This window comes from Schistocerca serialis, chromosome 1 (genome assembly GCF_023864345.2).
Source record: "Schistocerca serialis cubense isolate TAMUIC-IGC-003099 chromosome 1, iqSchSeri2.2, whole genome shotgun sequence".
Taxonomy (NCBI): Eukaryota; Metazoa; Arthropoda; class Insecta; order Orthoptera; family Acrididae; genus Schistocerca; species Schistocerca serialis.
The window spans coordinates 1,175,066,747-1,175,081,977 of record NC_064638.1 but is presented as its reverse complement, the minus strand read 5'-3'; the positions used below and the strand labels follow the sequence as shown (position 1 = coordinate 1,175,081,977).

General features: G+C 41.6%; 1 protein-coding gene across 1 annotated transcript in view; it reads left to right on the top strand.

The window, feature by feature from the left end:
* Positions 1-13,650, top strand: part of LOC126456353 (mite allergen Eur m 3-like) — a 185,893-nt gene extending 172,243 nt beyond the window's left edge. Inside the window, exons 10-11 of the mRNA XM_050092110.1 lie at positions 3,146-3,281; positions 13,573-13,650. Coding sequence (XP_049948067.1) covers positions 3,146-3,281; positions 13,573-13,650 — 214 coding nt within the window. The remainder of the gene's footprint in view (positions 1-3,145; positions 3,282-13,572) is intronic.
* Positions 13,651-15,231: the final 1,581 nt, after the last annotated feature.

Here is a 15,231-nt window from a genome sequence, read left to right as displayed (position 1 = left end):
CACATACCGTTCGGTGGTCACCGCACCATCAAGGAATATCGCACAGTCATTCCGTGACTGGACATTGCACACTACACAGTCACTTGTTGAGGGTGAAGAGACTTCTCGATCACGAAATGAGGGTTCTCAGTCCCCCATATGCGCCAATTTTGCTTTTTAACAAACTCATCGAAATGAAAGTGGACTTCGTCGCTAAACCAAACCATATTAACATCAAAGTCCTGTTTGTCACTTCTATGGCAAGAGATGTAGGTATTCAAGAACAATGTGTTGCAGTGCCTCCCGGTTGATTCCTACCTGTTGTGCAACTCGTCTGATCGATTCCTGGGGCTGGTTTGAAATACAGAGCATGTCTTCTCTATGTTTTCAGGCGTTTTCACCCTTTTGAGACGACCTACATCGCAAACACTCTCATCACGAACACTACCCATTCTCTCAAACCTGCGAATCAAATTCTTGATTGATAGCACACTTGGATCGGTTGTCTTCAGCTTGAATTCAGTCGCAAACTTACTTTGGGCCGCAGTTGGGCTGTTATTGCTTGCATAACAAGCCTTCACAAACGCAAAACTCTCACCTACGCTATACCTTTACAATTTCACTCTGAAATGGCCGACAACAAGAAGGTGCGTGGGCTTGCATCATGCTCCGCGGCCAACCATGCACTTTTTAACACCCTAACGCAAACCGTTCAGAAGTTAAGACGATATTATTTCTTGTAGTGCAATAATTGGCAACCTGTAGATCAGAAAACTGAGACCAATTGGTGCAGCCGTTGCAGTTAGATGGAGAGATTGACACAGGAGTTGCTGATGGAAAATACTGGTTAAAAATGAAATTTTTTGTATCTTCACCTAAAATTTGCCATTATGATACAGTTCATGAAAGCCCTACCAAAGATGGTGTCAAATATTAGACAAGTTTCCGCAGATATTAGGAGCTAAGCGAAAGGGACTTTTCGTCGGCTTCGACATTTGGAAACTGATGAAAGACGAAACATTTGAAGACAGAATAAAAGACATGAGAATGTCTGCTTGGAGGTCCTTTAAAGCAGTCAACAAGTTTTTCAGCAACTAAAAAGGCCCTAATTACGAGGACATAGTAAGAAGAGGAGGAAAGATTATGATTTAAGGTTACATTGACAGCGAGGTCATTAGAGACGAGTGAAGAATGGGGAACAAAATCGGCCACGTCCTGTCAAAGGAACTATTCCGGCGTTTAAGGTAATCGCGGAAAATCTACATAAGGATTCCCGGACGCGGGTTTGAACCGTCGTCCTGCTGAAAGGCTGTCCAGGGTGGTAGCCAGTGCGCCACCTTCCTCGGTGAGAATGCAGTAAAAAAACCTGCTGGATAACTGCAAAGTGCTGGGTGCCTCAAAGATCTGCGTTTCCTGGACTCCCAGGTCAGCTTTTCCAATACAGTCTATGTACTGTGAGTGAGAGACAGAGCGAATGGTTCCATGAAAACACTAAAGAAATGAAACAGATCTTCCAGGCCCGTTGGGAAGACGGCATGACATATGACTATTGAAGACTGCTACACAGACAGTATCCTCAGGCGCCGGCCGTGGTGGCCGAGCGATTCTAGGCACTTCAGTCCGGAACCACGCGACTGCTACGGTCGCAGGTTCGAATCCTGCCCCGGGCACGGATGTGTGTGGTGTCCTTAGGTTAATTAGGTTTACGTAGTTTTAAGTTCTAGGGGACTAATGCCCTAAGATGTTAAGTCCCATAGTTCTCAGAGCTATTTGAACTATTCATCCTCAGGCAGAAAGAAAGGAAAAGTTCGAAATAGAGACATTCTTCTTAGAACTGAAGAATGATACTTCTTTATAATTTGGGAGTACCTTACATTATAACGGTTTTTAAATATCTTTTTTGATGTACGCGTTTTTTGTATAAATTCTGTGGTTCTTCAACATCACTTAGTAAAAAAGAAGAATCTTATGTTGTTGACCTACCTGCCCGATTAAGGGATCTGACATTTCACGCTCTGATCCGTAGAACGCCAGTTTTCTTTCTCCTGATAGCGACGTCCTCCTCAGTAGTCCCCGCCCGGAGATCCGAATGGGGGACTATTTTACCTCCGGAATATTTTACCAAAGAGGACGCCATCATCATTTAACCGTACAGTAAAGCTGCATGCCCTCGGAAAAATTACGGCTGTAGTTTCCCCTTGCTTTCAGCCGTTCGCAGTACCAGCACAGCAGGGCCGTTTTGGTTAGCGTTGCAAGGCCAGATCAGTCAATGATCCAGACTGTTGCCCCTGCAACTACTGAAAAGGCGGCTGCCCCTCTTCGGGAACAATACGTTTGTCTGGCCTCTCAACAGATACCCCTCCGTTGTGGTTGCGCCTACGGTACGGCTATCTGTATCGCTGAGGCACGCAAGCCTTCCCACCAACGGCAAGGTCTATGGTTCATGGGGGGGTTTCTGAACTTAGCATATGAAAAATATTACGATTAATTAAAAGAATTAAAGGATTGCTAAGTATATATCTGTAAATTTGTCAAAGGCTGTCTGAGACAGGGAGTGGTTTGTGAGGTGTATGAGCTGGATTTTTGCTAGTCCTTGCGGTGCCCTTGCAGATGATCAGAGTCGTCAAGAAAGCTCAAAGACAAAGACGTTGTGCTACTACGGTTTCACTTCTCTAGTTTCCAAAATATCGTTGTGCTTGTTACTAATAGTTTATTTTCTCGTATGTGAACCTATGGAGAATAGAAAACAGAAACACCTCCTTCCAAGAATGGAGGGGTTTGCTTCAGATTTAGCAGTTTATAAATCCAACCGCAATAATGAAAACTGTCATACAGTTCTTCATTTGTTTGCAGGTTGAACAATTGATCCATTATAACTGACAAGGTCAATATCAATAGTCGCAGGAATGTAAAGGCGTAGTACCACGAATAGAACCTTGCCTAGTAAATGTTTATGTCGTTCAAACGAAGTGTCGAGTTACGGTTTACTTTAGTTTTACTGACTTTTTGTGTAATACATTTTCATTAAATCCTGTACGTTTTATAATCCGATAACACATCTCACTAAGCGCAGTTTAAGTGAAAATATCTCTGTCTAACTGTAACAAGTTACACGTAGTTCTCTTCTGCAGAGATGTGACGCACTCTTCATTTCTTTTGTCAGCAGCGACGACACGTACGAGGTGTTAGCTGGTACCAACACCCTCAGTGAAGGCGGCACCCGACACACGGTGACATTCATAAGCTCTCATGAGGGTTATGACGCCAGTGATTCCTGGATCAACGACATCGCCGTGCTCAAGGTCAGTATTGCTAGTATTTCGAAATGTGGATTCATGTCGAGAGAGTCCAATAATAATCGATAATATTTCAACTGCACTGAATCTTTGAAGTGAGAAGGGAAACGGTGGAATCTAAGAAGATGACTGTGGCCCGCCAGTGGAGACAACAGAAAGAAGAACGGCGAAACTACTGAAAAGACTCCAGAAGTTTTAATGTAGTAGGAGACAGCCGCGAACAGGGTTGAAAGCATACCAAAATAATATTATTTTCAATAACAACGATGCAATTCTCCTTCCAAAAACATGAATTCACGTTTTCCGAACTCGATATTCAGAAACTGTCCGCAAAGTATGTCAAAGTGAGAGAATCCGTATTTCAGGTACCTAGGTGAGATTATCTAATCTACTGACAGGGAAAATTCACCTACAGAAATTCAAGAGAGCCTATGGAAGAACTCCCTGTATCTACGAATAAAAATATCTTCTGACGCAAAAAACATCAGACACTACAACACTGTCATAAAACCAGCAGCCCTGTGTGCAAGCGAAAATCCCATACTTCAGATAAAAGGAGACGTGCAAAACATCCTAAAAGAGGAACTCAAGATTACGAGAAAGGTTCTCCGTACAAACGGAAAGGAAGATAGCTACAGTCTAAATTCCCAGTGAACAAAAGAAAAATTATCCAACCTTGTGGTACATGTTCGAAAAATAAGATTAAAAAGTAGTGGACATCTCATCTGCAAGATTTAAAATTTTAACATGGCCGAAACGACTGTAATTTTCTTCCTGGATTCAATTTTTTTTTGTTATTGTAGTCAGAAACTCATATAGCAAAAAAAAAAAAAAAAAAAAAAAAAAAATGTAAAGTTCTGTCGGAGAACGAAACTGTGAAAAAATGGGAACGTCCTAACCGCCGTCTGCTTCACGTCTGCTGTGCAGCGAGCTACCTTAATTTAAGTATTAACTGTATTTTTCTTACTTGTCGCTTCTTCTTCCGTGTGTTTTTGCTTTTAGGAAGCTTTAATTGTCGAGTGCTATTAATAGTGTTCCATAGATTTCGTGTTTGTTTTGAATACAGCCAGAGAGAGTCCCTTTAGTCAACCATAGTGCCAGTAGTGCTAGTGTTTGTTTTCAATACAGTCCAGAGACAGGTAGTGCTATTTTCATTGTTTTCTACAAGAAGTGGCTAGCAATCACAGTTTAGTCAATGATCAGCCGCCTTTATTGAATTAGCAGACTAGTTAAAAGTTGATTAAGTCTCTTCAGTAAATTGATTCCTTAGGATGGATCGTCGAAGTGTAGCGGCAGTGGGGAGTCTGGTGCGTCGCAAGGTACACCCCAGGTGTTACATGCTTCACTCACTGTCCCTGCTGTCGAGACATCTTCGCTGGTACCAGGCGCGGTTGGGCCACCCCCTCTCCAAGGGGAGTGGCGTGTTCAGCGGCGTTCGCGGCGCACGAGGCGGAGGGTAAATGTCGAGGCTGTCCGTGTGGCATCGCCCGCTCTGCCTGTGAGTGGACATGTGGCTGCTCCTTCAGCAAGGTCCAAGCAGGCACACGGGGGGAGGGGTTTATTAGTGATTGGGAGCTCGAACGTTAGGCGGGTGATGGAGCCCCTTAGGGAAATAGCGGAAAGGTCGGGGAAGAAGGCCAGTGTTCACTCTGTCTGCTTGCCGGGGGGTCTCAACCGAGATGTGGAGGAGGCCCTACCGGCGGCGATAGAAAGCACTGGGTGCACCCGACTGCATATTGTTGCTCATGTCGGCACCAATGACTCCTGCCGTCTGGGTTCAGAGGTCATCCTCAATTCGTACAGGGGGTTGGCGGAATTGGTGAAGGCGGAAAGCCTCGCTCGCGGGGTGGAATCAGAGCTAACTATTTGTAGTATCGTTCCCAGAACCGATCGCGGTCCTCTGGTTTGGAGCCGAGTCGAAGGCTTAAACCAGAGGCTCAGACGATTCTGCGGAGATCTGGGGTGCAAATGTCTCGACCTCCGCTATCGGGTGGAGAAATGTAGGGTCCCCCTGAATAGGTCAGGCGTGCACTACACGCCGGAAGCGGCTACAAGGGTAGCGGAGTACTTGTGAAGTGCACATGGGGTTTTTTTAGGTTAGAGAATTCCCTCCCTAGGCCCGACAAGACGCCTCCTGAGACGCGGCAAGGTAGGAGTAGGCAAAATGCAACAGGGAATAACAATATTAATGTGCTAATAGTAAACTGCAGGAGCGTCTATAGAAAGGTCCCAGAACTGGTCTCATTAATAAACGGTCACAACGCCCCTATAGTACTAGGGACAGAAAGTTGGCTGAAACCAGACGTAAACAGTAATGAAATCCTAAACTCAGATTGGTATGTATACCGCAGAGACAGGGTGGACAGTGAAGAGGGAGGCGTGTTTATAGCGATAAGAAGTGCAATAGTATCGAAGGAAATTGACGGAGATCCGAAATGTGAAATGATTTGGGTGAAGGTCACGGTTAAAGCAGGCTCAGACATAGTAATTGGATGTCTCTATAGGCCCCCGGGCTCAGCAGCTGTTGTGGCTGAGCACCTGAAGGATAATTTGGAAAATATTTCGAGTAGATTTCCCCACCATGTTATAGTTCCGGGTGGAAATTTTAATTTGCCGGATATAGACTGGGAGACTCAAACGTTCATAACGGGTGGCAGGGACAAAGAATCCAGTGAAATTTTTTTAAGTGCTTTACCTGAAAACTACCTTGAGCAGTTAAACAGAGAATCGACTCGTGGCGATAACATATTAGACCTTCTGCTGACAAACAGACCCGAACTATTTGAAACAGTTAATGCAGAACAGGGAATCAGTGATCATAAAGCGGTTACTGCATCGATGATTTCAGCCGTAAATAGAAATATTATGAAAGGTAGGAAGATTTTTCTGTTTAGCAAAAGTGACAAAAAGCAGATTACAGAGTACCTGACGGCTCAACACAAAAGTTTTGTCTCAAGTACAGATAGTGTTGAGGATCAGTGGATAAAGTTCAAAACCATCGTACAATATGCGTTAGATGAGTATGTGCCAAGCAAGATCGTAAGAGATGGAAAAGAGCCACCGTGGTACAACAACCGAGTTAGGAAACTGCTGCGGAAGCAAAGGGAACATCACAGGAAACATAAACATAGCCAAAGCCTTGCAGACAAACAAAAATTATGCGAAGTGAAATGTAGTGTTAGGAGGACTATGCGACAGGCGTTCAATGAATTCGAAAGTAAAGTTCTATGTACTGACTTGGCAGAAAATCCTAAGAAATTTTGGTCTTATGTCATGGCGGTAGGTGGATCAAAACAAAATGTCCAGACACTCTGTGACCAAAATGGCACTGAAACAGAGGATGACAGACTAAAGGCCGAAGTACTAAATGTCTTTTTTCAAAGCTGTTTCACAGTGGAAGACTGCACTGTAGTTCCTTCTCTAGATTGTCGCACAGATGACAAAATGGTAGACATCGAAATAGACGACAGAGGGATAGAGAAACAATTAAAATCGCTCAAAAGAGGAAAGGTCGCTGGACCTGATGGGATACCACTTCGATTTTACACAGAGTACGCGAAGGAACTTTCCCCCCTTCTTGCAGCGGTGTACCGTAGGTCTCTAGAAGAGCGTAGCGTTCCAAAGGATTGGAAAAGGGCACAGGTCATCCCCGTTTTCAAGAAGGGACGTCGAACAGATGTGCAGAACTATAGACCTATATCTCTAACGTCGATCAGTTGAAGAATTTTGGAACACGTATTATGTTCGAGTATAATGACTTTTCTGGAGACTAGAAATCTACCCTGTAGGAATCAGCATGGGTTCCGAAAAAGACGGTCGTGTGAAACACAGCTCGCGCTATTCGTCCACGAGACTCAGAGGGCCATAGACACGGGTTCACAGGTAGATGCCGTGTTTATTGACTTCCGCAAGGCGTTCGATACCGTTCCCCACAGTTGTTTAATGAACAAAGTAAGAGCATATGGACTATCAGACCAATTGTGTGATTGGATTGAGGAGTTCCTAGATAACAGAACGCAGCATGTCATTCTCAATGGAGAGAAGTCTTCCGAAGTAAGAGTGATTTCAGGTGTGCCGCAGGGGAGTGTCATAGGACCGTTGCTATTCACAATATACATAAATGACCTGGTGGATGACATCGGAAGTTCACTGAGGCTTTTTGCAGATGATGATGTGGTGTATCGAGAGGTTGTAACAATGGAAAATTGTACTGAAATGCAGGAGGATCTGCAGCGAATTGACGCATGGTGCAGGGAATGGCAATTGAATCTCAATGTAGACAAGTGTAATGTGCTGCGAATACGTAGAAAGATAAATCCCTTATCATTTAGCTACAAAATAGCAGGTCAGCAACTGGAAGCAGTTAATTCTATAAATTATCTGGGAGTACGCATTAGGAGATTTTTAAAATGGAATAATCATATAAAGTTGATCGTCGGTAAAGCAGATGCCAGACTGAGATTCATTGGAAGAATCCTAAGGAAATGCAATCCGAAAACAAAGGAAGTAGGTTACAGTACGCTTGTTCGCCCAGTGCTTGAATACTGCTCAGTAGTGTGGGATCCGTACCAGACAGGGTTGATAGAAGAGATAGAGAAGATCCAACGGAGAGCAGCGCGCTTCGTTACAGGATCATTTAGTAATCGCGAAAGCGTTACGGAGATGACAGATAAACTCCAGTGGAAGACTCTGCAGGAGAGACGCTCAGTAGCTCGGTACGGGCTTTTGTTGAAGTTTCGAGAACATGCCTTGACCGAAGAGTCAAGCAGTATATCGTTCCCTCCTACGTATATCTCGCGAAGAGACCATGAGGATAAAATCAGAGAGATTAGAGCCCACACAGAAGCATACCGACAATCCTTCTTTCCACGAACAATACGAGACTGGAATAGAAGGGAGAACCGATAGAGGTACTCAGGGTACCCTCCGCCACACACCGTCAGGTGGCTTGCGGAGTATGGATGTAGATGTAGATGTAGATGTAGACTGAAGAAATTACAGATATGTGAGCCTATTTGGAGTCCCATCAACAAAATAGTGACCATTAATACACCTCTTGAAAAGCACGTCCCACACGTTGCCGGACAAAAAGCGTTGTTTTTCCACTCTCGGCGAGCGTGGGTTTCTCAGCTGACCAATAGTTAGTATTACGAAGGCTGATTTGTCTATGGTTGGTAAACGATGCATCATCCTGTTCGGTTCTCTCTTTAAAATTTTTAGCTTTTAGTGCGCAACGTTGACTCAGCAATCCAACTGGGTATAAGCTTTGTGGGTGTACTCGGTCAGTGAATGTTAGACAATAGGTACAAATCCCTACTGTTGTAAATATGTTTGATATGCTAAAGGCACAAATCAGGGGACCTTTATTTTTATTAACGTTAAGGATTGATGGTCAGTTTTCTCCTTAATCGTCAATATGCACTATGTGATCAAAACTACCTGGACAACTATTAACGTACACTAATGTACGGTGTATTCAAAAATTCACTATTCACCATTATGACGGCTTGAACTTTGCGGAAGACCTTTTCAATGAGATGTCTTAATGTCTATGAAGCGATGGCAGCCCATATTTCCTCAAGTAGTGAAGCTGTACGCTGAGAATAAACGTGTTCCATGATTTCATGTAGGGACTATGGACAGGCCTGTCCGTGCATTGTCATGCTGAAATAAACAATCATCATCCCTGAGATGTTCCTCTGCACTCAACAATGCTGCAACATGTGTTCATATCGCCCTGCATTAAGTTTCTTCTTAAATTCAATAAGTAGAACATATACTAACAACGAAAAATACTCCTGCACCATGCGCCAAGTCCTTTACACTTCACTGTTGGCACCGCACACGGTGACATATAAAGGCCTCTCGGTGTTCACTAAACCGAAACCCATCGATCAGATTGACACAGGGCACAGGTGGTTCATCACTACAACTCGCTCATTTTCAGTCTTCCACTCAGGAGTGGAGTCCCTCGTTACACTACCTGAAGTTTCACTTAGCACTGGCTACAGAAACACATGGCTTGTGAGGAGCTACTCGGCTTTTGAAACTCATTCATTTTAACTTTCTATGCATCGTCATTGAGCTAGTCGGACTGCTGGTAGGACTTTGGAACTCACTGGTTATTCCTTCCGCTGATTTCACGCTATTTTTTGTAGAGGTTGTTACTAATCTTTACATGAAAGTTATTCTGCTCTTAGAATGTGAAATATGCTGTTTTTTCAAGGGTCCTCCAGAACAGAATTTCATCACGTATTTTATAAAATTTTGAAAAGTAATAGTTCATCTTTACCCTCAAATTTTGCTTTACTGATTTACATATATCATCCATATTTTGCTACTTCTTCCTGTTCTTGTATACAACTATAATTTTCTTTCCATCAGGGGTTCCTTTCAAAATTTATACGAGAGGATATTCTTCCATATCATCCCCATCCTCTCTGACTGGTAATCTGGGCAATGTATCTAATCCCTTATTATGAATTCCTTAAATACAATTGATCTCAGTTTTAAACTGTTGCAGGTACAGTGTCCACTGTGTTAGTCTCCCATGAGCTAATCTGAATTTCTTCAGGAACAGTAACGCTCAGTGGTCAGTGGTCATATGTCATATGCCATTACAGATATATTCTGAGATTTTGGAAGCCCAAAGCTAAGGCCTTGCACTCTGAGACACTATAATTATTTGCATTCCAAGGCAAAGTGTAATTTGCGAATGCAATTGACTGAATATTCTCAACACCAGAAAGCCTCACTCCTAAACTGTGCCCACTCATGTCTGACTCATACAGAAGGGCCTGCTCCACCTTGGGTGATATAATATTCCATCTTCACTAAATTCTTCCTTCAAATGCTCCCTGAAATTTTTCATTCCATTCATGTGTTCTGTTTGGACTCAGTAATAGGTTCATATTTGGATCATGGAATAATTGCTCTGGCGCCAAATTTCTATAAAACCTACAGATCTCTAAAATGACTTCAGCTGTTTTCTATTCCTTGGTTTGGAACATCCTTTCATGGCCTCTATTATTTTGGCAGGCATGATACCTTCAGTTACCAGAACTTGAAATTTGGCAGTGGTATGTCATCTCACTGTAAACATTCATTTCAGAGTTACTAAGTTTGCCATTATCACAGTAGTGGTACGTGAGATTGGTGAATGCCATACTATGATCTGGGGTTGCAATCACAAGATATTTAAATTTTGATTGAGTGTGATAATCAGAACTGATAGTAGCTGGCAGGGACAACGAGGAGCCATGATTGCACAGTAGTGAGAAGATATGCACAAAAAAGTGAGACATCATGGCTGGTGTTCTAAGTGCACTGCCGAGAACTTTGGAGGAAAAAGGTCAAATGTGTGTGAAATCTTATGGGACTTAACTGCTAAGGTCATCAGTCCTTAAGCTTACACACTATTCAACCTAAATTATCCTAAGGACAAACACACACACCCATGCCCGAGGGAGGACTCGAACCTGTGCCGGGACCAGCCACAGTCCATGACTGCAGCGCCCCAGACCACTCGGCTAATCCTGCGCAGCAACTTTGGAGGACTGATGAAGAATACCAACAAGGGAAAAATATAAAAAAAACCATAGTTTACAGGGACAGACTTTCCCTCAGCTACAACCAGGTGAAAAAGTTCAAAGCATGCACCATAGAAAAAATAGTCTAACATAAAATAATTTATTGTTTGAGTTGATAGGTAAGCATAATTATTTCATGTAATATTCTGAGAGTGTCTCGATGGAGCAATTGAATTAACTCATTATATTATGAGAAATATTCACACTTTGATTGATGATATTTTGATTGAGACTTAGGTGACAACAGATAATGAGCAAAGCATTTGCCATACAATAAACCATCACTCCAACTCATGGTAGTAAGTGGGACAATACGGACTACCCAGTTGTTTACTGCCTCAGTCTTGTGACTATATTGGCACTGACACTTCCTGGTCTCAATGGCGCGTTTACACCATTTTGTGTGTTTGAAAATATTGTGTTATTTATTGTCAGCAGAACTCAAACTATCCTGGGAGAGTGGCTGTAAGTCCTGCATTGTCGTGTTAGAATAATTCATCACTCGAGTACATATGTTGGAGTACAGAGAGTGAATAACTGCTATAAAAGTAATGGCAGTGAGGTTAACAGACCGAGGAAATCGACGTCGAGGACACAAGTGGTTCAAGTGGCTCTAAGAGAGGACACAGTACCAAGAGTTAGGCCTGTACTACAACTCAGTAACATATTTTAGTTAGGGTTGAACCTTTACTTCTTTTTGATGTAAGCCAATGTATTTTGTTCAGATTAGTAATGAAAGGAGATAAGACCAATTATTTTCTATCATGAGAGGATTTAACATGTTCCACACTCACCTGAAAATTTAAATTCCCCGTTCATAAATTCCGATTTCTTGCAGTCTCAGTGTCACACCTTCCTTCCTTAATGGTTGAAACACCTCCACAATGCTTCCTCCAGTTAGATGTGGCAGTAAGTAAGTCATCAACATACACAGTAATTTCTGTACCCAACTTAGGCCCAAGTACTCTGGGTAATGCACCATTGGGTAACCCAAATGGCAATACATTGAATTTTAGGTCTTGTCCCAAAGAAAAATGTGGTGTACCCTCTATATGCTTCACCAGTTTTCCAATGAACAGCAGTCAAATCCAGGTTTGTTAAACATTTTACAAATTCATATTTCTGAAGAATCTCATCCATGTTCTCAGTTCCACTCTTTGTTTTGCTACAATTGTGTTCAGTTTCCTTGCATTTTTCATTACACATACTGCGTGATCCTGTTTCGTAACCACCAATGTATTACATATTCATTAGTACCTCTCTCTATTACACTCCAACTCAAAAATCACTTAATTCCCTATTCTACTGACCCCCTTCCTTTGATCAATGTAGTACACTGTTTTCTAGCAAATGGTTCATGTGGTATTACATCAAACATGCGTTCGAAACTCTTAACTTTTCCTGCTTTCTTTGAAAATACTTCTGTATTCACCAATAGCACTTCTCTCAACTCTTGCCTCTGACACTGACTTATATCTTGCACTTAACTATTCTTTCCAACACTTCATGTATCACTTGACCTATTTTTCCGGAATCCCTGGCCCATTCTTATCTTCTTCCCCTACTTCTCCTTCTACAGACATGGTCGACACTTTTCATATACCTATAGTATTGTTTCAAGCCATTAACATTACGACCAATTGTTTGTTGGCCCACCTGTATTCTGCTTTCATGATCAGAATATATACTATAGTTCACAGTCTATATAAGTTCTACATTCTTTGAACAAGTCCATTCCAATAATTACGTGTACATATAGGTCAAGGATTACAAAAATATATCTATTGCTCAAACATCATCTATCTGCAGCTTGATTATCACTTGGCTCTTAATAATTTTCCCTACAAATTTCAACCCTAGTACTGACATAGCCATTACTTCTTGTTCTTGCTTATCATCTCACAAAATGACTCTGAAATAGCACAGATCTGCTTTCCCATGTCTAGTAAAGCTCATTCTCCGATCCCATATACCTTTACAAGCACTAAAGGTTGTTGTCTACCATCATTACCATCACCACTGCGATTCCTCTTCTAAAGATCGTCTTCATTTCCCCCCTGTCCTAAGTCTACTTCTCTAAATTTTCCTCCACCCCTTTAGCACCAACTTCATGTAGTTTCCTCTCAGGCTCATCATTGTTTTCTATAATCTTTTCACCAACTTGTAAAAGGGACAGCTTAATTCCTTATTCCTTATCTAGTTCTTCATTACCATTTTCCACACTTTATAATGGGTACATATTGTTAATGACAATCAACTCCTTGTCTTACAAGGCACTTTCACGTACATCTTCTCCCTGAAATACATGTACCTGAGATTCCACTCTATCAGATTCGCTCTCAGTGCTATTATCGTAACTGCTATAGCACTCACTATATTCCCCACTGCTCATTTCATTTCTGTCTCCCCCACTTAACATTATTCAATATTTTCTGCTGGGCACCTTCATAATCTTGCAGCCTCTTGTGTGTCAGATACACTACATCAACATATTGCTTTCTCATCTCTATCCCATTTTGCGTACCAGCCCTGACTGGCTCCTTATATTTTGGTTATTGAGTAAACAAACTTACAGGCACTTTTCAACTCCAGATTTTCTTTCATAATTCTTATTATAATTTGAAATTAGGTAATCAGACCTTTTGTTCCCAAATCATTCACAGTTATTCAAGTTAGAGCCTCTTTATTACATACCTTGCCTTTTACAGATGGAACTATGTAATTATGTGAAGACTCAGTATGATGATAATCCTGACAGCAAACTTGTCATTCCTGATCAAATGTGACAAGGCATACCATCACTGTTGTGGCATGTTGTTTCCTATTTGAGTACCTGATCTCCTGTGGTTGTAGTAATATTCATAAAATTACCACAACCTCTCCCTCATCTCATTCTTTATGAACTCATATGATTCACAGATATTCTATCCTCCTGTGAAACTTAATTAAATCTGGAATTATAATCTCTTTGCCACTCATCGATTTCTCCTACTCCTTCCAAAAATTCTCCTAGATTATGGTTACTATCTATCAGACTTGCTCTCTTGTTATAGGGTACTTTTTCCATAAATAAATTTATGCTATCCTTTCCTGTCCAAGAACGGTACAAGAGTATTAGTTTTCTGGTCTGTTCTTCACAATTTTCAAATGGTTCAAATGACTGAGCACTATGGGACTTAACATCTGTGGTCATCAGTCCCCTAGAACTTAGAACTACTTAAACCTAACTAACCTAAGGACATCACACACATCCATGCCCAAGGCAGGATTCGAACCTGCAACTGGAGCAGCAACACGGTTCCAGACTGAAGCGCCTAGAACAGCATGGCCACACCGGACCGGCTCACAATTTTCCTTTAGGGCTTTTCCTGGCTGATTGCAATATGTTTCCTTTTTACAGCTTCTGTTACTTCTTCTTACTTGACTTTGGAACAGCACCTACCAAAAAAATTTTTGCAAAAGTTTTAAATGTGCAATCCTTTCTGGAATATCTGCACCCCAGTCTAAACTTTCCCTTTTAAGTAATATACTTGTTCGCCTAAACTTATCCTCCTCTGACCAGCCTGCATTGAATTTCTTTTGTAAACTATTTGTCAAAGACATTGGATGAAATGACACATTTAGCTCAAAACTGATGTTACTGAAACTGTTCCTGTCTTTTATGTGTATTATCATAGACGGAATTGCAATATTTCCTTCCCAAACTTTCTTTTCAGGTAACTCCATTCTGTCCAATTTTTTCATCTTCTCTCTAGCTTCTTTGTTGAACGCTTGAAAAATCTGACCATAATAAATTTTAACCTCATGCCTGCCTTTCCTGCATTAACTGACTTGGTCTTCAACAATTTTGTCCAAGTCTTGCATCTGTACGTCAGCTCTCAGTTCTAATGAACTTGTTTGTCCTCGATATAACCTATACCCCTCACATCTTTTTGAAAGTTAAGACTTCCACTTTAAATATTTCAAGGTTTCTTGAACCTTTCAACCTCTTTCTTTGTCTATAACCTAAGCTTTGCCCCTTTATTTTCGATTCCTATCAATTGCTCATATAATGCCTTCATAGATTTATTTTCAGCCTACAATACCTTGATAACTTTCGATTCAGTTATAGATTCAACATCCTTACTTCACCTGCAACTTTAAATTTAACCTCCTGATTCAGATTCAATACTCTGAATCACATCTCATCATATCATCCGTATTGTTTTTCTCATCAAAATTATTATTGTTACCCGATCCCATTTCTCTTTCCTTCTTACTACTTGCTTTGTGATACCCTGCTGCTTTATCCCCTATCACTTGAAATCTGTGTCAGCTCTCTTCTCCACTCATAGTAGTTTTGAAAAATCAATGTAAAATCTAACAGG